This window comes from Microcaecilia unicolor, chromosome 9 (genome assembly GCF_901765095.1).
Source record: "Microcaecilia unicolor chromosome 9, aMicUni1.1, whole genome shotgun sequence".
Lineage (NCBI taxonomy): Eukaryota > Metazoa > Chordata > Amphibia > Gymnophiona > Siphonopidae > Microcaecilia > Microcaecilia unicolor.
Window position 1 is genome coordinate 204,694,232 of NC_044039.1, and position 22,557 is coordinate 204,716,788.

The window sequence follows — 22,557 nt, forward strand, 5'->3', positions numbered from 1 at the left end:
ATTAGGGGCTTAAAAGCCCATTTAGTCATGTTAAAACAAAAGAGATCTGCATGAAACAACTTGGAAGGGAATGGAGGAGGGTGAGAAAATGGAAGGGAGAAGGGGGAATTGAGATGGAAGTGATAGGGGGAAAAAAGGGATGAGACCAGGGCAACTAGCACACCTTCTCCTTCCCCAACACACCCTCTCTACAGACACACATGCAGATCCCTTCCTATAGACACCTTTTTCTCTACACATGTTCACCCCTGTGGCATAGCTACGGGTGGGCCTAGGCCCATCCATTCTTGGCTCAGGCCACCCTCTCTGCCCCCCCCCCCAAAACAGTTCAGCAGTGGCTGCCTTGCTCCCCTCTCTTTCTCTATTCCACATCCAGATCCAGCATTTGCCCCCCGCCCCCCCCCCCCCCCCTGTGGCCCAGCAACTCCTCCCTCTCTCTGAAGCTCCCTCTTCCCGGTGCACCTCATCACCTTTGCAGGTGGTGCAGTGATGTACATTTGCAGCCTGTGCTGGCCACGCAGGCTTCCCTCTGCCACGTCCTACTGAAGTCACTTCCTGTTTCCTCTCTGGTGGGACCGGCAGAGGGAAGCCTGTGAGGCTGGCACAGGCAGCAGATGTTCGTTCCTGCCTGTGAAGGAGCTAAGGTATACCGGTGGGGGAGGGGGCAAATGCCAAATCTTGGGGCAGAGGAGAGGGAGAGATGTAGGACAAAGTGTGTGTGTGTGGGGGGGGGGGGGGCATAATTTTGGAATGCCCACCCAACTTATCTGTGGGTCCACCCAAAATAACAGGTCTGGCTATGCCACTTGTTCACCCTACAAACACACACAGTCACCACATACATCCCAACTCCATCTCATCTCATCCCATCCTACTAAACCGCACTCCACTCATGCATCTCCCCTCCAAGCCCTACAGACAGATGTCACCAACAAAAGAAAGAGAAACATGCTATTGTGTCCCACTCTGTTAACTTTCCAACTTATTTTTATAGTTGTCCAGCAGCTGGTTGGCTGGATTGTTTGTGATATTACATTGCAACATCTTGTTTAAGACAATCCATGTTTATTTTATTAATATTCCTCTAGAGTCATAGTCCATCATACTCTGGAAAATCCCATTACTGGGCTAGCATTCCTCATAAATTATGCAGAGAAAAACCCAAAGCACTGGAACTCAAACAAAATCAGTCACAGACTGGTTTACAATAGGCACTCAGGGCCGTGCCAACACGGTAAGCGAGGTAAGCATGGCAGGGGGGCGCTTCCCTCTGGGGGGCGCTGCTGCACCATGCTCACCTCGCTCGCCCTCCCGCTCCCATTGTTCAACTTCCCGCCCTCTTCTCCCCCCCCCCCCCCCCAACATCCCTTTTCTTTTTTTTTCCTTTTAAAATTTACCTCCGTGGCGGTTCCGGCAGCGCAGCGTCAGTGAAGGAGGCAGCGCTCCCGTCTCTAGCCTTCCCTTCGCTGTGTTCCGCCTTCTTCTGACGTCATTTCCTTGACGTCAGAAGAAGGCGGAACACAGCGAAGGTAAATTTAAAAAGAAAAAAAAAAGAAAAGGGATGTTGGGGGGAGAGAAGAGGGCGGGCAGTTGAACAATGGGAGCGGGAGGGCAGGGGAGAGACGAGAGCATGGATGCGAAGGGGGAGGGGAGAAGAGGGCGGGCCAGGCCAGGCCAGGCCAACTGGGACATGGGAGCGAGAGGAGAGAGAGGAGCATGGATGCGAGGGGGGGTCATGGAAGGGAGAGAGGGGAATTGCTGGATAGGGATTAATGGAGGGTGACAGAGGAGCATGGATGAGAGGGGCAGGGCTCAGGGAGAGAGGGGAATTGCTGGAAAGGATGAATGGAGGGGGCAGGGGACAAAGGAGCATGGATGGGCATGGATTGGGAGGGCAGGGCTCAGGGAGAGAGGGGAATTGCTGGAAAGGGATGAATGGAGGGGGCAGGGGACAGAGGAGCATGGATGGGAGGGCAGGGCTCAGGGAGAGAGGAGAAATTGCTGGACATAGAGGGGAGGGAAGAGAGATGAAGGAGATGAAATGAGGGAAAAGGAAGAGAGGAGAAAAACTACACATAGATTAAGAAAATAGGCAGAAGCTGAGGACCAGAAATGAAGAAGAAAGGAGGAAAGGAAAGAAATAAATGGAAAGGAAGCCCTGGAAACGGAGTTAAGAGGACAGATAGCAGCAGAATCAGATACTGGGCCAGCATGATCAGAAAAAGAAAGTCACCAGACAACAAAGGAAGAAAAAAATCATTTTATTTTCATTTTAGTGTTTGGAATATGTCCACTTTGAGAATTTACATCTGCTATCTTATTTTGCAATGTATAGCAATTTGTTTCTAAGAATATTGCTGACAATTCCTGTCAGTGTGGCAAGTGGTGAGCGATCATTTTCACGGTGGGGGGGGGGGGGGGCCGCCGCCGCCAACTGATAGTCTGCAGGGGGGCGCCAGAGACCCTAGGCACGGCCCTGTAGGCACTGGTACAGAAACACCAAGGTACAATAAACCTGGACAAAAAAAAATAGTCAAACATTCTAATGTATTCCATCTTAAATGCAGTGAAATGGAATGTGCCATGTGCCAGGTCCAAAAGGGACTGGGTATCCCTGAATTTGGATTTAGCTCATACTTTTTTCATTGGTAGCTCAAAGTGAGTTGCATTCAGGTACAGCAGGCATTCCTCTACCACTGGATTATCACTATTATAGCCTAAGGGAATTATCAGTAAACAGGTCCCACTGCATAAAATGTGTATTAATGAATGTTAGTTCAGAAGTGTGCTTTAGTAAATCTAGCCGTAAGTTTTTATCTGAGGCAATAGAGAATAAAGTGACTTGCCCAAGGCCGCAAGCAGATTTGAACCCTCGTTTCTCTGTCTGTTGCTTTAACCACTATGCCACTCCTCAACAAACTACCTGAGGCTCTAAAAGATTATTTATTTTTCTGGGGCTCTTTTAAAAATATTTTTATGGGCATTTTGGGGGTAATTTGTAGAACAGGGTGTCTATGTAGCAATTACTTTGTAGTATATACGTGCCCATGCAGTTAGGTGCAAGGACTTATGGCAGCCATAAAGCTAGTGTAAGTGCTCATGCCTAATGTCAGAGATGCATATACAGAGGCACTGTGCCTTCTAAGCTGAGTGGGAGTCCTCCACCTACAGTCCTGCCAGTGGGGGGTGCTGTTTTATTATCACATTTCCAACCTGCCTGTTCCTAACAATTGAGAACACAATATTGAAGCACTGCCCCCCACCGGCAGCAATGTAGTTGGAGGACTCCTGCTCAGCTTAGAGGGGAGAGTGCACAGGGGTGAATTTAAGAAAGTTTGGCGCTTAATTTAAGCAACATAGTTTGAGCAAAGTGCAAATTCTATAACGGCTATTATGCATGTAATTGGCATACTAGAATACGAGTGTATGTCGGTAGTTATGGCCAAACATTTAGGTGCAAACATTTACATATGCCATGTCATTAGCATAGATGCTCTTGTGTAAATGCAGCCATTGTGGATGCTAAGCATGCCCCTCCCACATGCAAGCCCCCCTTACAATTGTGTGCGATACAAATTGTGTGCTAACATTTCAAAATAGGGACTAAGTGCAGTTATGCGTATAAGTGCAAATTAGTGCCAACAGCAATTAATGCCAATTATTGATTTACCACCAATTAAGGCCTAATTAATGGCATCCTTTACACACTCATCTGCTACCATTATATAATCTATGTGCACAAGTCCCTGGATTCTATATTGCACGTACAATTTAAGTAATGAGCCCTTAACTATCAATAATGGTTGCTAACAGCCAATTACTGAAGTTAACTGGTACTCATTAAAATCTGTGTGCTCATTTGGCTGTGCACTATTCCATAAGGCACGGTGCCTAACTCTACTGGCGTGTAAAAAAAGAGGGTGTGGACATGGGCGTTCCAAAAGTTGCATGAGTGGTTTATAGAATACGGCCTCAGCATTTTGAGAGCATTTATAGAATTCCCTCCTAAACGTGTAAATTAGTGTGCCATATTATGGAGTAAAGGGAATAACTTATAGCATTCTATAGGTTACGTACATAGGAGTCTTGCTCAGCACCACCTACTTGTACGTCTACCTGTAAAATATACTTGTGCGCATTTTTGGCATTTATGCACAAAATGTCATATTCTAAGCATTTACATGTGTAATCCAGTGGCATAGCCAAGGGTGGGCTAGTAGCAGCATACCTATGATGTGGCTGGCAGGGATCCCCAAGCCCCACCAGCCGAAAACTCCCAATAACTGCCCCTCCTGCATACCTTGTAAGTAGCAGATCTTCGCCTGCAGTGAGCAGTGACATACATACTGCTCGCACCGGCCCCACAGCCTTCCCCCCTCTGATGTATTCCTGCCTAGGCAGAAACAGGAAGTTGCATCAGAGGGAAAGGTGTGGGGGCCAACATGAGCAGTGTGTATTAGTTGCTGCTCGCTGCTGGTGAAAATCTGCCATTTAAAAGATATACGGGAGAGGGGGGATGTTTGAGAGACCATATGGCATGCAGGCGAGAGAAGGAGAGACCAAATCACCTGTGGGACAGGGTGAGGTTCTTCTGTCCACCCATCTTGGGCCCAGGCCCACCCAAAATTGGGTGTCTGGCCACGCCCCTGGTGTAATCAGTGTGTGAAGTTTAGCACCCCTTTAAAGAATTAACCCCTTTATTTCTATGTGAATCTTACACAGGCTTTATGGGGAGATGAGGATTCTACCTGCAGAAAGAGCTTCCCAGGTTGCAGACAGCACAGCAAAGAAGGAAACATAAGCATTAAAGTAGAACATGCATTAATAAGCATAAAAATCAGGCAACCAGGAAGTCTCCAGCAGCTGTCACATTTGAAAGCCTGGCCCAGCATTCATTTCACTTGAGCTGAGGGGCAAGAACTGTGTTCTCTTCTGAGTGCATTTGTTTAGTACTTTCTAGCAGTTGCTTGGGTGTACTCTTCTTCCTTTTTTGTAGCAATTGCTATTCTTTCACAGTCTCCCAGGCACATAGCTTGCCCCGTTTACCCTGCAGTTTCCATGGTGGCATTCACTTGACAACTGTACTGCAAGTGCAAAAGCATGCTTTCTCACAGGAAACATCCTGGGCTTGTTTACATGGATCCAGCTGAGGGGAAAGGGTTACCGCTCTAGTATTAGTTCCCAGCTTTTCCACTTGCTGACACTTTGAGCAGACTCAGAGTATTGTTTTCATAGGGATACGGCCAGCACTGGACATCTTACCAATGTTTCTGCAATAGAAGCAATTGTTTTCAGAAATGCGGCTATGGCTAAGTCAGGGAGCCCACTTTGGTGGAGAGTCTTTGGAGCCATAGCTGATTTTGCCAAAAAGTTACTGAGGGGCACTGGGATCAAGCCCACGTCAGTACGTGAAGCGATGTATGATGGACTATTGTTGGGTTTGCACTCAACTGTTGTGTTTAATGTAGCGCTGGCTATTGTAATAAGAAAGAATGGATATCTCCCATACTTAACCATGAAAGAAGTGGAAGATGCAATACAAATTAGGCAAAAATTTAAAATTAGAATGCCAATCTTCCAGTGTAAACAGTACCACTGTTACTCTCGGCTACATTTTTGGGTTTCTTTGTATTCGGTTGTTTTGCTGATTCTGAATGGTACCAGTGCTACCAACTGATGCAGCTTTGTTCTTCAACTTTTCCTTTTTGGGTCCAATTTTCTTGATGTGAGATTGCCTATCTTTTTTTGACAACTTAGGAACTTAATTGTGTAATAGTGATTTTTTCCAAAATAAATTCCTAGCAATGGAAAAGAGACATATTATAGACAGATAATAACAGAATGAGTGGTGCGGTAGAGACTGCCGCCACTATTACTAATCAATTCCATAGCGCTATTAAATATACACAGTAGTGTACACAAACACCCAAGAGGCAATCCCTGTGTAACAGAGCTTACAATCTATTCAAGACAGACAAGCAGGACAAATAATAAAATGTAACTCCCCAATTCAGTATTCCTCGATGCAAGGCCAGGGGCCGATGGCAGCCCCTGGAGCTCTCTGGGGTGGCCCCCATCATCGTTCAGGTTGTTCTTCTGCTACTCTCTGCCTCTCTACCTAAGGTCATGACAGAAAGGGGGAAGTGGATGCAGGGGCAGAGGGTGGGCCTGGGTGAGCCTAGGCCCACCCAATTTGGGCTCAGGCCCACCCAGCAGTGGAGCACCTCATTAGAACGGCAGTGGAGGGAGCAGGCTGAGCTCCGATCCTGTATGCCTACCTACCGCCGCCACAATCCTGTATCTACTTCCCTCTGTCTCAGCAGCAGCGGGCCAGCGGTAGCGATTCATGCTGCCTACTGCTTCGTTCTAACCCGGAAGCATCTCCTCTGCCGCGTACCGCCCCCATTATTATAACTTCCTGTTTCTGCTGGGGCAGGACGTGGGCGCGCGGCAGAGGAGACGCTTCTGGGTTAGAACGAAGCAGGAGGCAGCATGAATCGCTACCACTGGTCCGCTGCTGCTGAGACAAAGGGAGGTAGATGCAGGATCGTGGCGGTGGTAGGTAGGCAGCGCCTGGGAAGCGCTGCCGTGAGAGAGAGGGAGGCAGATGCAGGATCGGAGCTCAGCCTGCTTCCTCCAATACAGTGGCTGTTAAGGGTGGTGCCCCATTGAAGAGAGGGAGAGTTGGGGGGGAGGTCTCCTTTCAAAAAGATAGATGCTGCATGGGGGTGGAGAGGGGCAAGAGAATCGTGGGACATAGGGTAGAGAGGGGTAAGAAAGGAAAAAAATCTTGCATGGGGAGGGGAGGGGGACAAAAGAGGGAGAAATGTTGGACATAGGGGTAGTGAGGAGGGAGAGATGGTAAATGTTGGGCAGGGGGTGGTGAGGAGGGGAAGACAGATGGTGAAAAATTGGACATGATGGTGGAGGGCAGGAAGAGATGTTGTAGGGGGAAACGAGAGATGTTGGATGGGGCACAAGGGAGGGGGAGAAGCAGAAATGTTGGACATGGCAGTGGAAGGGAGGAAGAGAGAAAATGCTGCATGGTGGGAGGGGGGAAGAGAAGTGTTGGACCCATGGCACAAGAGAGGGAGAAATGGTAGAAAGTGGGAGAGAGGGAGATATATTGGACCTGGGGGTAAATGAGAGGGAGAGAGAAACACAGGAGGTGGAGAGGGGAGAAAGGAGGAGATGTTGGATTCAGGAGCAGAAGGGTGATGGAGAGATGCCAGACAGTGGGAGTGAGGGAAGAGAGAGGGAGAAATGTTGCAACATGGGGGAGTGGGCAGGAGGGAGCAGATGCTGGGCTAGAAGGGTGGAGGGAAGGAAGATGGTGGAACCATGTGGGAGAGGCCAGGAGGGAGAGGAAGAGGGTGGCAAGGAAATAAATAAATAAATAAAAATATAGTGATTACAAAGGATAGAAATATGGTAATGAAAGGGAATGGAGGGCTGAGGAAGGAGTGAGATGGGGAAATGGAAAAGCTAGTGGGTGAGAGAAAAAGATGAAAATCTGATAGGTAGCTGTAAACTAAAAAGGAGGAGAACAGTGAGAGGGTGAAATTTGAGTTGACAGCAAGGCAGAAAGAAGAAAGAGAGGAAAGAGCTAAAAATAAGAAGTCAATATGTCAGAAGCATGTGTAGTGAAGGTAAAAGAAGACAAATGGACAGCAGCCGCTTGAAAGAGAATTAGAAGACGACAGACAGGAAAGCAGAAAAGAAACTGCAACCAACATGATGGAAAAATACAATGTCCAGACCACAAAGGTAGAAAAAAGCAATGTATTTTGAATGTTTTAAATGGAATATGTTGGCTTTGGGAAATCTACATAGCAAATGTGTTTGTATCGTGTTCAGGAGAAAGGAAATGCATTTCTGTTTTTATTTCTCCAGTGTTGAAGTACATGCTAAGTTTAACTTTTTGGGGTTCCGAGTTCAATTTTTGTCTAAATACTTTTATTTCTGATACGTGATCTCTTGTTATGTATTTGATGAGGGTCTGTTGGTGTGACAGTAATGGCAGGTTGGAAAATCAGAGGAAAGGCAGGGAGGAGAGGGGATCAGGGAGGGGGCCCTAGCATGTCTAACACCAGTTCTGACCCTTGCTGTATAGCTGGTAGGGATCCCAAGCCTCCTCAGCTTCCTCCAAAGACGGCCAGAACTTCCTTCTACCAAGCTCTGCAGTCGGTGACAGCATGCTTGAGTCACCAACAGCTAAGCACGCATAGGGTGCTGGCATAGGTGGCTTATGGATGTTGCTGCTGCCTGCCAAGTTTGGTAAAAGGGAGTTCTGGCCAGAGAAAGTCTTCAGTTGACAGAGCTTGAGGATCCTTATTAGCTAATGTATTTATATTTTGCGGTAGGGCAGGGCAGAGAAAATATTGTGCCCACCCACTTTGTGTTCAGGCCCATCCAAAATTGGCTGTCTGGCTACGCCACTGAGTGGATGGGAGAAAGAGCTACATGCTTGAAGGACAAAGCATTTCTCAATAGACAAAGAGAATATATTTGGAAATGTCCACCTCCTTGAGGATACACACAATGAAAAGATTGAAGGCAGGCTGGTGGGGCGGATGTCATTGATGCACACTGATCAGCAGCGTTGAGGCCTAGCATGGGAAGATATGCTCTCCTTCAACTCATTTGGATCCAAAGTGGCTCCATTTTAAAAATGAGTGAAGACCACTGCCCTAATCCCGGAAGATACAGGTTCTCAACCCAGTCCTGAGGACACACCTTGCCAGTCAGGTTTTCACGTATTACCAGGCAGATTTGCACGCATTACCTCCATTGTATGCAAATTTATCTCATGCATATTCATTGAGGGTATCCTGAAAATATGACTGGCTAGGTGTGTCCTGAGGACTGGATTGAGAACCCCTGCCTTAAAGAAATGACTAAAATACGGATACTGAACAGATGAATAAGGATAGCACTGAATGCAGTCTTACAGACCTGGTTCCTGTTGTGTTCCTGGTTTGAAGGGGCATTAGGCAGAATTCACACAGAGGGAGAGGATACTTCATTTCTGACTACTGCACTTTAATATCCTTGCTTGCTTGAGTATAGAAAAACATTTAACAGTCACAGAGTTGCCAAGTTACCCAGTTCTAGAAAGGAGATTTTGGGCCAGCGTTGGATTTCTAACAGACCCTTCCTGGTTCATTATGAGATCTACAGTACTGATTTCAACAGGAACAATCAGGGACTGCAAATATCACACAGCTTTGGAATACAAAGTCAGGGCCGGTCTTAGGGCGAGGCGACCGCATAGGGCCTCACGCTCAAGGGGGCCCCGTGAGGCGCGCCTCTGCCCCGCCCACGACCGCCCGAGTTCCAGTCCCCATCCCTCTGAATTTTAAAAGTTACCTCGTCAGGTTACAGACAGCGGCAAGAGTGAAAAGTGTGCAAGCTGCTCGGCGCTTCAGGAGCCTTTCCTCTCTCAGCTCTTGTCCCGCCCTCGTGAAAACAGGAAATGAGGGTGGGCCCAGAGCTGAGAGAGAGAAAGGAAGGCTCCTGAAGCTCCGCGCAGCTCGCACGCTTTTCACTCCTGCCGCTGCCTGTAACCTGACGAGGTAACTTTTAAAATTCAGAGGGAGAGGGACTGGAGCTCGGAGGGAGGCCTCCGAAGGAGGGGAGCCTTGGAGCTGGGAGGGAGGGAGGCTGGCCGGCCTTGGAGCTGGGAAGGAGGGAGGCCCTGGAGCTGGGAAGGAGGGAAGGGCCATGGAGCTGGGTGGGAGGGAGGGAGGGAGGGAGGGGGGATGGTCCGGGAGCTCGGAGGGAGAGGTGGCCGGCCCTGGAGCTAGGGTGGTGGGTGGAGCTAGGGTGGGGCAGGGATAGGATGGGGGCAGAGCTAGGATGGGGCCCCATCAAATTGGTCTGCACAGGGCCCCACACTTGCTAAGACTGGCCCTGTACAAAGTGCCAAGAGTGAACCATCCCAAACAGTGAGATTTATGCCAAGGAGTGAGACTGAAGGCCAAAGAGTGAGATTTTTCAGATGGTACATCCAGGGTAGAAATCTTGAATGATTTAAGTGTAGTATTGCTTTGCAAATGAATCAAGGCAGCATTAAATGATATTGGATGTTCTTTAGAGCCTCTGAAAGAATACAAAGTGGGGAGCAATTTGGATAATTTTTTAAAGCTGAAAATTGTCTGCCACTCAGTTGTTAAAAGTATGCATATCTGTTTCAGAGCGCATGTAAATGCAGTAAAGGGAAAAGAGACAGGGCAAGGGGAAGCAGTAGGCAGGAAGGTGTGCTCAGATTTCTTCCTACTGACCGGATCACTTGGTTTTACTTCTCTAAGGCTTCCCTCTCAGGAAAGTAGTGATCAAGGTCAGTGCACTGGTACTGAAGCTCTGATGAGTGAGAGTTAGGACTCCAAGAGTGTGAGAGTGAGAAAGCTTTCGTATGAGTGTGACACACTCCTAATGAAACAACTTGCATCTCTGGGAATATAAATTCAAAATCAAGTTAGGACATAAACAGGCTTATTTTCAAAGCACTTTGGGAGGCTAAGTTCCATAGGTTTCTATGGAACTTTGGGAGGCTAAGTGCTTTGAAAATACACCTCAAAGTCTCCCTCAGAACTGGGTATATTATCATATCAGCACCCAGCCACCTCTTGCCTACCCCACTCCTAGCCTTTTGGTCTTTGTCAAAACCTGTGATGGATCATGCCGGTTATCCTGGCAACAACAGTCTTGATTTTATCTGATCACTCCACCTAAATCAGCTCAGGGAAAGTGCTCTGCTTCTAAAGGGGAACAATACAGAAGTAATATTGTTTACCTTGATCATGTCAAGTTTTGACAATAACGGTAGGTTTTGCAGAGGGCCATAATGTGGCATATGGCATTGTTCAGCAAGGTTAGCAATGCACAGCAGCAAGCTGGATAGTTCTTCCTTCTGTAAAAATCCAAAGCATAAACTGTGAGTGTTCATCATGGGTCGCACATAATTATACAGTAAATGGACCTGGGACGATGGAGTAGTTTACAAGCTTGTGAACACACAGATGAAAATAATGATGATAAAACAAGCTTTTTTTAAAATTTTTGTCTCTTGCACCTAAGGGCTTCTAGTTCAAATTAGAGCCAGGGTTCAGATTTGGTATCGTAAGTCTTCATTTGCAAATAATGTATATACTCAAATATTTTTATTTATTTGGATTTTGCTCACACCTTTTTCACTAGTAGCTCAAGGTGAGTTACATTCAGGTACACTGGGTATTTCTCTGTACCTTAGGCAATGGAGGGTAAGTGACTTGCTCAATATCACAAGAAGCAGCAGTGTGATTTGAACCAGGCAATTCTGGATGTCAAGACTAGTGCTCTAACCATTAGGCCACTCCTCCACTTGCCTATCGAAGTATAAGCCAAGTATTTCCCTGAAAAAAATGGGGCTCTTTCTGCACTTTGCAATTATGGGCTAAGGTGCAATTCTATAAATGGTGGTCTGGTAGAAGCCTATTCTATAGTGTTTTTACCAGAAACATCCAGCCACAGTTTGGTAAAAGTTGGAATGGCTAAAAAGTTGGCCTAAGAACAGAGAGAACGAGGATGCTGATATGGGACAAGAACAGTACAGAGAGAGGGAGGAATCCCCATATATATAAAAAAACCTGATAAGCCATAAGTACTGCCATATTGGGACAGACCAAAGGTTCATCAAGCCCTAATTCCTGTTTCCAATAGTAACATAGTAGATAGTGGCCAATCCAGGTCACAAATACATAGTAACATAGTAAATGATGACAGATAAAGACCTGCACGGTCCATCCAGTCTGCCCAACAAGATAAACTGGTAGCCAATGTTGTCCTCACAAGAGAGATGTAAACATGATCATGTAATTTTGCTTTATAATTTTGTCTTATTGCAGTATTCAGGATCAGCTATAGTGCATATATGCCAATAGTCCAATGATTTTTGCATGTAATCAATAGGTAACTGATTAAGTGTACTTTACAGAATTTCGTTCACATGTCACCACTTGTGATGACTGACTTCCTCTTCCCCTCCCCAGCAGGGCCTGAGAGGGCTGCCCTCATCGCAACTCCCGTCTTATCCAGACTGGGAGTGAAAGACCTAAGCTGGGAATGAAACGTAAGGCACTGAAAGTAGACCAAGCTTAAACAGGCTTTCTGTTTAAAAACAGTGTCCTAAACTGAAATTATCAAACTGGCAGCCAACTGGCTTGACAGAAGAATGGCTACCATATTAATCTGGGATGTAGCTGTATTAGTCCACTTAAAGGGTAATAAATAAAAATAAAACAAAGATGGAAAATAAAGTGACACTTTATTTATTTTTGCATGCATGCTTTTTCAATATACATCCAACACAAGTATATAGTCAATACAAAATATAACAGATAAACAAAAACAACAATAACAAAATTAGTCTACAAGATCAGGAGGGGCAAGATCCAATAACCCCCAAGGACAGAGGGACTAAAGGAAATAAAATATATGAAAAAAAATTAGCAAGTTGAATGTCAGTAAATTAATACAACCCAGATCAAGGATGAAACTCTTCCCTATCAGTAGTAGATCTTTTATCTTCTAGGAAAAACTGCAATTGAAAAATATCATAAAATACATAAGTATGATTGTCAAACTGAACAAAACATTTGCAGGGATATTGTAATTGAAACTTAGCTGCAATACCTATACAAGTTGACAAAGGTATAAGAATTGTCTACGTCTGCACTGAGTGGACTTAGCTACATCAGAAGATAAGTCCTTTTTCCCCTCCCAAGAAATGTATATCTTTGTTCTTGAAGTAAAAGCACATGAAAGATTCCTTATCTTGGTAGGTGATAGCTTTTTATGGGTCTATCAATACACTGGGGATAAAGCGAATGCTACATACCTGTAGAAGGTATTCTCCGAGGACAGCAGGCTGATTGTTCTCACTGATGGGTGACGTCCACGGCAGCCCCTCCAATCGGAAACTTCTCTAGCAAAGTCCTTTGCTAGTCCTCGCGCGCCCGCGCGCACCGCGCATGCGCGGCCGTCTTCCCGCCCGAAACCGGCTCGAGCCGGCCAGTCCAGTATGTAGCAAGACAATACACTTCAAGGGAAGACTACAACTCCAAAGGGGAGGCGGGCGGGTTTGTGAGAACAATCAGCCTGCTGTCCTCGGAGAATACCTTCTACAGGTATGTAGCATTCGCTTTCTCCGAGGACAAGCAGGCTGCTTGTTCTCACTGATGGGGTATCCCTAGCCCCCAGGCTCACTCAAAACAACAACCATGGTCAATTGGGCCTCGCAACGGCGAGGACATAACTGAGATTGACCTAAAAAAATTTACCAACTAACTGAGAGTGCAGCCTGGAACAGAACAAACAGGGCCCTCGGGGGGTGGAGTTGGATCCTAAAGCCCAAACAGGTTCTGAAGAACTGACTGCCCGAACCGACTGTCGCGTCGGGTATCCTGCTGCAGGCAGTAATGAGATGTGAATGTGTGGACAGATGACCACGTCGCAGCTTTGCAAATTTCTTCAATAGAGGCTGACTTCAAGTGGGCTACCGACGCAGCCATGGCTCTAACATTATGAGCCGTGACATGACCCTCAAGAGCCAGCCCCGCCTGGGCGTAAGTGAAGGAAATGCAATCTGCTAGCCAATTGGATATGGTGCGTTTCCCTACAGCCACTCCCCTCCTATTGGGATCAAAAGAAACAAACAATTGGGCGGACTGTCTGTGGGGCTGTGCCCGCTCCACATAGAAGGCCAATGCTCTCTTGCAGTCCAATGTGTGCAGCTGACATTCAGCAGGGCAGGAATGAGGACGGGGAAAGAATGTTGGCAAGACAATTGACTGGTTCAGATGGAACTCCGACACGACCTTTGGCAAGAACTTAGGGTGAGTGCGGAGGACTACTCTGTTATGATGAATTTGGTGTAAGGGGCCTGGGCTACCAGGGCCTGAAGCTCACTGACTCTACGAGCTGAAGTAACTGCCACCAAGAAAATGACCTTCCAGGTCAAGTACTTCAGATGGCAGGAGTTCAGTGGCTCAAAAGGAGGTTTCATCAGCTGGGTGAGAACGACATTGAGATCCCATGACACTGTAGGAGGCTTGACAGGGGGCTTTGACAAAAGCAAACCTCTCATGAAGCGAACAACTAAAGGCTGTCCCGAGATCGGCTTACCTTCCACATGGTAATGGTATGCACTGATTGCGCTAAGGTGAACTCTTACAGAGTTGGTCTTGAGACCAGACTCAGACAAGTGCAGAAGGTATTCAAGCAGGGTCTGTGTAGGACAAGAGCGAGGAGCTAGGGCCTTGCTGTCACACCAGACGGCAAACCTCCTCCATAGAAAGAAGTAACTCCTCTTAGTGGAATCTTTCCTGGAAGCAAGCAAGACGCGGGAGACACCCTCTGACAGACCCAAAGAGGCAAAGTCTACGCTCTCAACATCCAGGCCGTGAGAGCCAGGGACCGGAGGCTGGGATGCAGAAGAGCCCCTTCGTCCTGCGTGATGAGGGTCGGAAAACACTCCAATCTCCACGGTTCTTCTGAGGATAACTCCAGAAGAAGAGGGAACCAGATCTGACGCGGCCAAAAAGGAGCAATCAGAATCATGGTGCCTCAGTCTTGCTTGAGTTTCAACAAAGTCTTCCCCACCAGAGGAATGGGAGGATAAGCATACAGCAGGCCCTCCCCCCAGTCCAGGAGGAAGGCATCCGATGCCAGTCTGCCGTGGGCCTGAAGCCTGGAACAGAACTGAGGGACTTTGTGGTTCGCTCGAGATGCGAAGAGATCCAGCAAGGGGGTGCCCCACACTTGGAAGATCTGGCGCACCACTCGGGAATTGAGCGACCACTCGTGAGGTTGCATAATCCTGCTCAGTCTGTCGGCCAGACTGTTGTTTACGCCTGCCAGGTATGTGGCTTGGAGCACCATGCCGTGACGGCGAGCCCAGAGCCACATGCTGACGGCTTCCTGACACAGGGGGCGAGATCCGGTGCCCCCCTGCTTGTTGACGTAATACATGGCAACCTGGTTGTCTGTCTGAATTTGGATAAAGCCGATCTCTGAAAGCCTTCAGAGCGTTCCAGATCGCTCGCAACTCCAGAAGATTGATCTGCAGATCGCGTTCCTGGAGGGACCAACTTCCTTGGGTGTGAAGCCCATCCACATGAGCTCCCCACCCCAGGAGAGACGCATCCGTTGTCAGCACTTTTGTGGCTGAGGGATTTGGAAAGGACGTCCCAGAGTCAAATTGGACCAGATTGTCCACCAATACAGGGATTCGAGAAAACTCGTGGACAGGTGGATCACGTCTTCTAGACCCCCAGCAGCCTGATACCACTGGGAGGCTAGGGTCCATTGAGCAGATCTCATGTGAAGGCGGGCCATGGGAGTCACATGAACTGTGGAGGCCATGTGGCCCAGCAATCTCAACATCTGCCGAGCTGTGATCTGCTGAGACGCTCGCACCCGCGAGACGAGGGACAACAAGTTGTTGGCTCTCGTCTCTGGGACGTAGGCGCGAGCCATCCGAGAATCCAGCAGAGCTCCTATGAATTCGAGTTTCTGCACTGGGAGAAGATGGGACTTTGGATAATTTATCACAAACCCCAGTAGCTCCAGGAGGCGAATAGTCATCTGCATGGACTGCAGGGCTCCTGCCTCGGATGTGTTCTTCACCAGCCAATCGTCGAGATATGGGAACACGTGCACCCCCAGCCTGCGAAGTGCCGCTGCTACCACAGCTAGGCACTTTGTGAACACCCTGGGCGCAGAGGCGAGCCCAAAGGGTAGCACACAGTACTGGAAGTGGTGTGTGCCCAACTGAAATCGCAGATACTGTCTGTGAGCTGGCAGTATCGGGATGTGTGTGTAGGCATCCTTCAAGTCCAGAGAGCATAGCCAATCGTTTTGCTGAATCATGGGGAGAAGGGTGCCCAGGGAAAGCATCCTGAACTTTTCTTTTACGAGATATTTGTTCAGGGCCCTTAGGTCTAGGATGGGACGCATCCCCCCTGTTTTCTTTTCCACAAGGAAGTACCTGGAATAGAATCCCAGCCCTTCTTGCCCGGATGGCACGGGCTCGACCGCATTGGCGCTGAGAAGGGCGGAGAGTTCCTCTTGCAAGTACCTGCTTGTGCTGGAAGCTGTAAGACTGAGCTCCCGGTGGACAATTTGGAGGTTTTGAGGCCAAATTGAGGGTGTATCCTTGCCGGACTATTTGAAGAACCACTGGTCGGAGGTTATGAGAGGCCACCTTTGGTGAAAAGCTTTCAACCTCCCCCCGACTGGCAGGTCGCCCGGCACTGACACTTGGATGTCGGCTATGCTCTGCTGGAGCCAGTCAAAAGCTCGCCCCTTGCTTTTGCTGGGGAGCCGCGGGCCTTGCTGAGGCGCACGCTGCTGACGAGAGCGAGCGCGCTGGGGCTTAGCCTGGGCCGCAGGCTGTCGAGAAGGAGGATTGTACCTACGCTTACCAGAAGCATAGGGAACAGTCTTCCTTCCCCCAAAAAATCTTCTACCTGTAGAGGTAGATGCTGAAGGCTGCCGGCGGGAGAACTTGTCGAATGCGGTGTCCCGCTGGTGGAGATGCTCTACCACCTGTTCGACCTTCTCTCCAAAAATGTTATCCGCACGGCAAGGCGAGTCCGCAATCCGCTGCTGGAGTCTATTCTCCAGGTCGGCGGCACGCAGCCATGAGAGCCTGCGCATCACCACACCTTGAGCAGCGGCCCTGGACGCAACATCAAATGTGTCATACACCCCTCTGGCCAGGAATTTTCTGCACGCCTTCAGCTGCCTGACCACCTCCTGAAAAGGCTTGGCCTGCTCAGGGGGAAGAGCATCAACCAAGCCCGCCAACTGCCGCACATTGTTCCGCATATGTATGCTCGTGTAGAGCTGGTACGACTGAATTTTGGCCACGAGCATAGAAGAATGGTAGGCCTTCCTCCCAAAGGAGTCTAAGGTTCTAGGGTCTTTGCCCGGGGGCGCCGAAGCATGCTCCCTAGAACTCTTAGCCTTCTTTAGGGCCAAATCCACAACTCCAGAGTCATGAGGCAACTGGGTGCGCATCAGCTCTGGGTCCCCATGGATCCGGTACTGGGACTCGATCTTCTTGGGAATGTGGGATTACTTAGTGGCTTGGTCCAGTTCGCAAGCAATGTCTTTTTTAGGACATGGTGCAAGGGAACAGTGGACGCTTCCCTTAGGTGGAGAAGGATAGTCCAGGAGCTCAAACATTTCAGCCCTGGGCTCGTCCTCCACAACCACCGGGAAGGGGATGGCCGTAGACATCTCCCGGACAAAGGAAGCGAAAGACAGACTCTCAGGAGGAGAAAGCTGCCTTTCAGGAGAGGGAGTAGGATCAGAAGGAAGACCCTCAGACTCCTCGTCCGAGAAATATCTGGGGTCTTCCTCCTCCTCCCACGAGGCCTCACCATCGGTGTCAGACACAAGTTCACGAACCTGTGTCTGCAACCTCGCCCGGCTCGACTCCGTGGAGCCACGTCCACGATGGGGGCGTCGAGAGGTAGACTCCCTCGCCCGCATCGGCGAAGCTCCCTCCGCCGACGTAGTCGGGGAGCCCTCCTGGGAGGTGGCCGCAGTTGGCACCGCACGCCGTACCGACGTCGGGGACCTCACCCCGGGCGATGGGCCAGCCGGCGCCACGCTCGACGGTACCGGAGGCGCAAGCACCGCCGGTACCGGAGGGGTAGGGCGCAACAGCTCTCCCAGAATCTCTGGGAGAACGGCCCGGAGGCTCTCGTTCAGAGCGGCTGCAGAGAAAGGCAAAGAGGTCGATGCAGGCGTCGACGTCAGAACCTGTTCCGGGCGAGGAGGCTGTTCCGGGCTGTCCAGAGTGGAGCGCATCGACACCTCCTGAACAGAGGGTGAGCGGTCCTCTCGGTGCCGATGCCTGCTGGGTGCCGACTCCCTCGGCGACCCAGAGCTCTCGGTGCCAACGCGGGGAGGCGACCGGTGTCGATGCTTCTTCGACTTCTTCCGAAGCATGTCACCGGAGCTCCCCGGCACCGACGAGGAGGACGTAGAATCCAGCCGTCGCTTCCTCGGGGCCGAGACCGAAGGAGGTCGGTCTCGGGGGGGCTGTACCGCAGGAGCCCTCAGGGTAGGAGGAGACCCACCCGAAGGCTCACCGCCACCAGCAGGGGAATGGACAGCCCTCACCTGCACTCCTGACGATGCACCACCGTCCGACGACATCAGCAGACGAGGTCCCGGTACCACCGACATCGATGCAGTCGCCCGATACCTTGGCGCCGATGCAGAGGCCCGATGCCTCGATGCAGTGGCGGCCGAGGAAGATGGTCTGGACGCTGACGACGTCGATGCACTCGAAGATCCCGGTGCCGACGAAGAGCCCGAGAACAACACGTTCCACTGGGCTAATCTCGCTACCTGAGTCCGCCTTTGAAGCAGGGAACACAGACTACAGTTCTGAGGGCGGTGCTCAGCCCCCAGACACTGAAGACACGACGAGTGTCTATCAGTGAGCGAGATTACCCGGGCGCACTGGGTGCACTTCTTGAAGCCGCTGGAAGGCTTCGATGTCATGGGCGGAAAAATCACGCCGGCGAAATCAAAATCCGAAATGACGGAAAAAGAGCACCAAAAATTTTTTAGGGAGAAAATCTCGACCGAGGCCAAAAAGAGGCCTACCCCGACGACGAAAGAAAACTTTTCGGGGCAAAAAGCTGGAAGTACGGGAAGGGGTTGGCCCGAAACCCGGGAGGGGGTTTCCGGAGCACTTCCCGACACTTTCAAAGACTTTTCCGAAGAAAAAGAACACGTCTAAATAAATTTGGACGCGCGAGGTCGACTTTCCGGGGCTCGACACGGCAAAACACGACCGTACCGAGTGTGGAGAAAAGAAGACTGGCCGGCTCGAGCCGGTTTCGGGCGGGAAGACGGCCGCGCATGCGCGGTGCGCGCGAGGACTAGCAAAGGACTTTGCTAGAGAAGTTTCCGATTAGAGGGGCTGCCGTGGACGTCACCCATCAGTGAGAACAAGCAGCCTGCTTGTCCTCGGAGAATGTGGGATACAAATGCAATAAAATAAATAAATAAATACATTTTTGACTAGATTTTGCCCTCAAAGTCAAAAATGTATTGTTAGTCCAATAAAAATGTATCACCTTATTTTCCATTTTCGTTTTATTTTTATTATTAATGTATTAACCTGGAATTTTTGTGGGCTCAAACTCATTTACTAGAAGCTCATTAATTTTATCTGGTCCTTTAAAAAACATTGCAAATTGAAGGCACTCCAGCAATCCCCAACACCATTGTAGCTACCAGAGCTTTGAACCACTGTATATATCTCAACCATGAAACACGCCATGCAAAAGTGCAATAATGGAGGAAGATTATCAGTCAGAATAGCTCCCTGTCTCATTATGGGGCCCTTTTACTAAGCTATTAAATGGGCTTGTACATCCTAAGGCGAGACTTTCCTGTGTAGTAAGCCCATTTCTAGCATGGCCATCAGAAAACGTTGCATTTCTGGCCATGCACTGTTAGACTGTGACCATAAAAAAAAATGAATGCAGGAACACTTACCACCTCCTATTTAGGAAATGCTAAGGGCTCTTGCATTACTTTACATTTGCATTCCACGATTACATACAGGTTAACCAGTTAGCGTGCAGTAAAGGGAAAAGGATTTGATATACCGCCTTTCTGTGGTTACAATCAAAGCGGTTTACATATATAAAGGTACTCATTTTGCACCTGGGGCAATGGAGGGTTAAGCGACTTGCCCAGAGTCACAAGGAACTGCAGTGAGAATGGAACCTGGTTCCCCTGGTTCTCAGGCTGCTGCACTAACAGTTAGGCTACTCCTCCACTCCATGCGCTAGCTGGTTAATGCTTCCATGTCCACTTTCTGCCTATTCCCCGCCTATGCCGCACCCCCTCCTAAAAATAAATAGAATTTTTTTAACTGCTCAATTACTGTGCACAGGTATATTACTGCAGTACATTTTGTACCAAGCGGTTTTAGGCACATTGGCCCCGATATTCAGACCACGGGAGATAGCAGGGCTGTCTCCCGCGGTTGGCGCTAAACCCGGATATTCAATGCTGGTCTGTTTCTGGTGACCAGCATGGAATATCTGGTTTAACTTTGGCCGGTCCAATTTTAACCGGCCATGCTGATATTCAGCGCTTGACTGCTTAAAGTGAGACCGGCCAAAGTTATTCCACCTATTGTGGTGGCCAAATATGGCTGCTCTCACTTTAAAAATTGGCGGACAGCCGGTTAAATCGCCCGATATAACTGGTTATCTTTAAGCCGCTAAGCGGTGATATTCAGTGCCAAATAGCCGGCTATCCGGCACTGAATATTGTTGGATAGCTGCTTAAGTGCCATTTTAGCAGCCATTTTAGTTTGAATATCGAGCGGACTAAGCCTACATTAGGGCTTGGTGCATTTTAGTAAAAAGGCCCACATGATAGACGTAAGTGGAATTCTACACTGTATACATTAAACATTTGCATGATTGCCCAAAACGCTGCAGTCCAATTATTTAGTTTCAAAATGGAAAGATACCTTGGCCTAGAGCTGGGGGTTCCTCGGGACATACCTAGCCAGTCAGGTTTTCAGGATATCCACAAATGAATATGAATGAGAAAGATTTATATAGAATGGAGGCAATGGATTCATTGTGGATATCCTGAAAACCAGATTGGCTTAGAGTATCCCGAGGATTGGGTTGAGAACCCCTGGTCTAGAGCAAGGGTTCTCAACCCAGTCCTCAGTACACCCCTAGCCAGTCAGGTTTTCAGCCACAATCAACATGTATGAGATAGATTTGCATAGAATGGAGGTAGTGCATGCAAATTTATTCTGGATATCCTGAAAACCTAACTGGCTAGATGTGTCCCAAGGACTGGGTTGAGAACCCCTGGTTTAGAGTATGAGGGAGTGCACAAATTTACACCTAGGTCAACAAACTGAGTCACTCCTGGTTTTTACCCTGCAGCACGCAAGGATATTTTCCTCTGTTTTCTCTAAGACAAATGGGTCTACATGTCCTCACTCAATCTCTTCCTACTAAACCACCTTGAGCCTTTAAATTTTTTTTCTGATTTAGTCCAAAACACTTATTTGTACTGTCTTGTCTATCTGTCCTAACTTGGTAGTAAGCTCTAAGAAACACTGACCATATCTTATGTGTATCTGAACAGTGCTGCATACAGTGGGGGAAATAAGTATTTGATCCCTTGCTGATTTTGTAAGTTTGCCCACTGACAAAGACATGAGCAGCCCATAATTGAAGGGTAGGTTATTGGTAACAGTGAGAGATAGCACATCACAAATTAAATCCGGAAAATCACATTGTGGAAAGTATATGAATTTATTTGCATTCTGCAGAGGGAAATAAGTATTTAATCCCTCTGGCAAACAAGACCTAATACTTGGTGGCAAAACCCTTGTTGGCAAGCACAGCGGTCAGACGTCTTCTGTAGTTGATGATGAGGTTTGCACACATGTCAGGAGGAATTTTGGTCCACTCCTCTTTGCAGATCATCTCTAAATCATTAAGAGTTCTGGGCTGTCGCTTGGCAACTCGCAGCTTCAGCTCCCTCCATAAGTTTTCAATGGGATTAAGGTCTGGTGACTGGCTAGGCCACTCCATGACCCTAATGTGCTTCTTCCTGAGCCACTCCTTTGTTGCCTTGGCTGTATGTTTTGGGTCATTGTCGTGCTGGAAGACCCAGCCACGACCCATTTTTAAGGCCCTGGCGGAGGGAAGGAGGTTGTCACTCAGAACTGTACGGTACATGGCCCCATCCATTCTCCCATTGATGCGGTGAAGTAGTCCTGTGCCCTTAGCAGAGAAACACCCCCAAAACATAACATTTCCACCTCCATGCTTGACAGTGGGGACGGTGTTCTTTGGGTCATAGGCAGCATTTCTCTTCCTCCAAACACGGCGAGTTGAGTTCATGCCAAAGAGCTCAATTTTTGTCTCATCTGACCACAGCACCTTCTCCCAATCACTCTCGGCATCATCCAGGTGTTCACTGGCAAACTTCAGACGGGCCGTCACATGTGCCTTCCGGAGCAGGGGGACCTTGCGGGCACTGCAGGATTGCAATCCGTTATGTCGTAATGTGTTACCAATGGTTTTCGTGGTGACAGTGGTCCCAGCTGCCTTGAGATCATTGACAAGTTCCCCCCTTGTAGTTGTAGGCTGATTTCTAACCTTCCTCATGATCAAGGATACCCCACGAGGTGAGATTTTGCGTGGAGCCCCAGATCTTTGTCGATTGACAGTCATTTTGTACTTCTTCCATTTTCTTACTATGGCACCAACAGTTGTCTCCTTCTCGCCCAGCGTCTTACTGATGGTTTTGTAGCCCATTCCAGCCTTGTGCAGGTGTATGATCTTGTCCCTGACATCCTTAGACAGCTCCTTGCTCTTGGCCATTTTGTAGAGGTTAGAGTCTGACTGATTCACTGAGTCTGTGGACAGGTGTCTTTCATACAGGTGACCATTGCCGACAGCTGTCTGTCATGCAGGTAACGAGTTGATTTGGAGCATC

General features: G+C 48.7%; 1 protein-coding gene across 1 annotated transcript in view; it reads right to left on the reverse strand.

The window, feature by feature from the left end:
* Positions 1-4,575: 4,575 nt before the first annotated feature.
* Positions 4,576-22,557, reverse strand: part of CCDC197 (coiled-coil domain containing 197) — a 110,140-nt gene continuing 92,158 nt past the window's right edge. Inside the window, exons 8-9 of the mRNA XM_030215008.1 lie at positions 10,796-10,912; positions 4,576-5,798 (exon numbers count right to left, since the gene is read on the reverse strand). Coding sequence (XP_030070868.1) covers positions 5,754-5,798; positions 10,796-10,912 — 162 coding nt within the window. The 3' untranslated portion in view covers positions 4,576-5,753. The remainder of the gene's footprint in view (positions 5,799-10,795; positions 10,913-22,557) is intronic.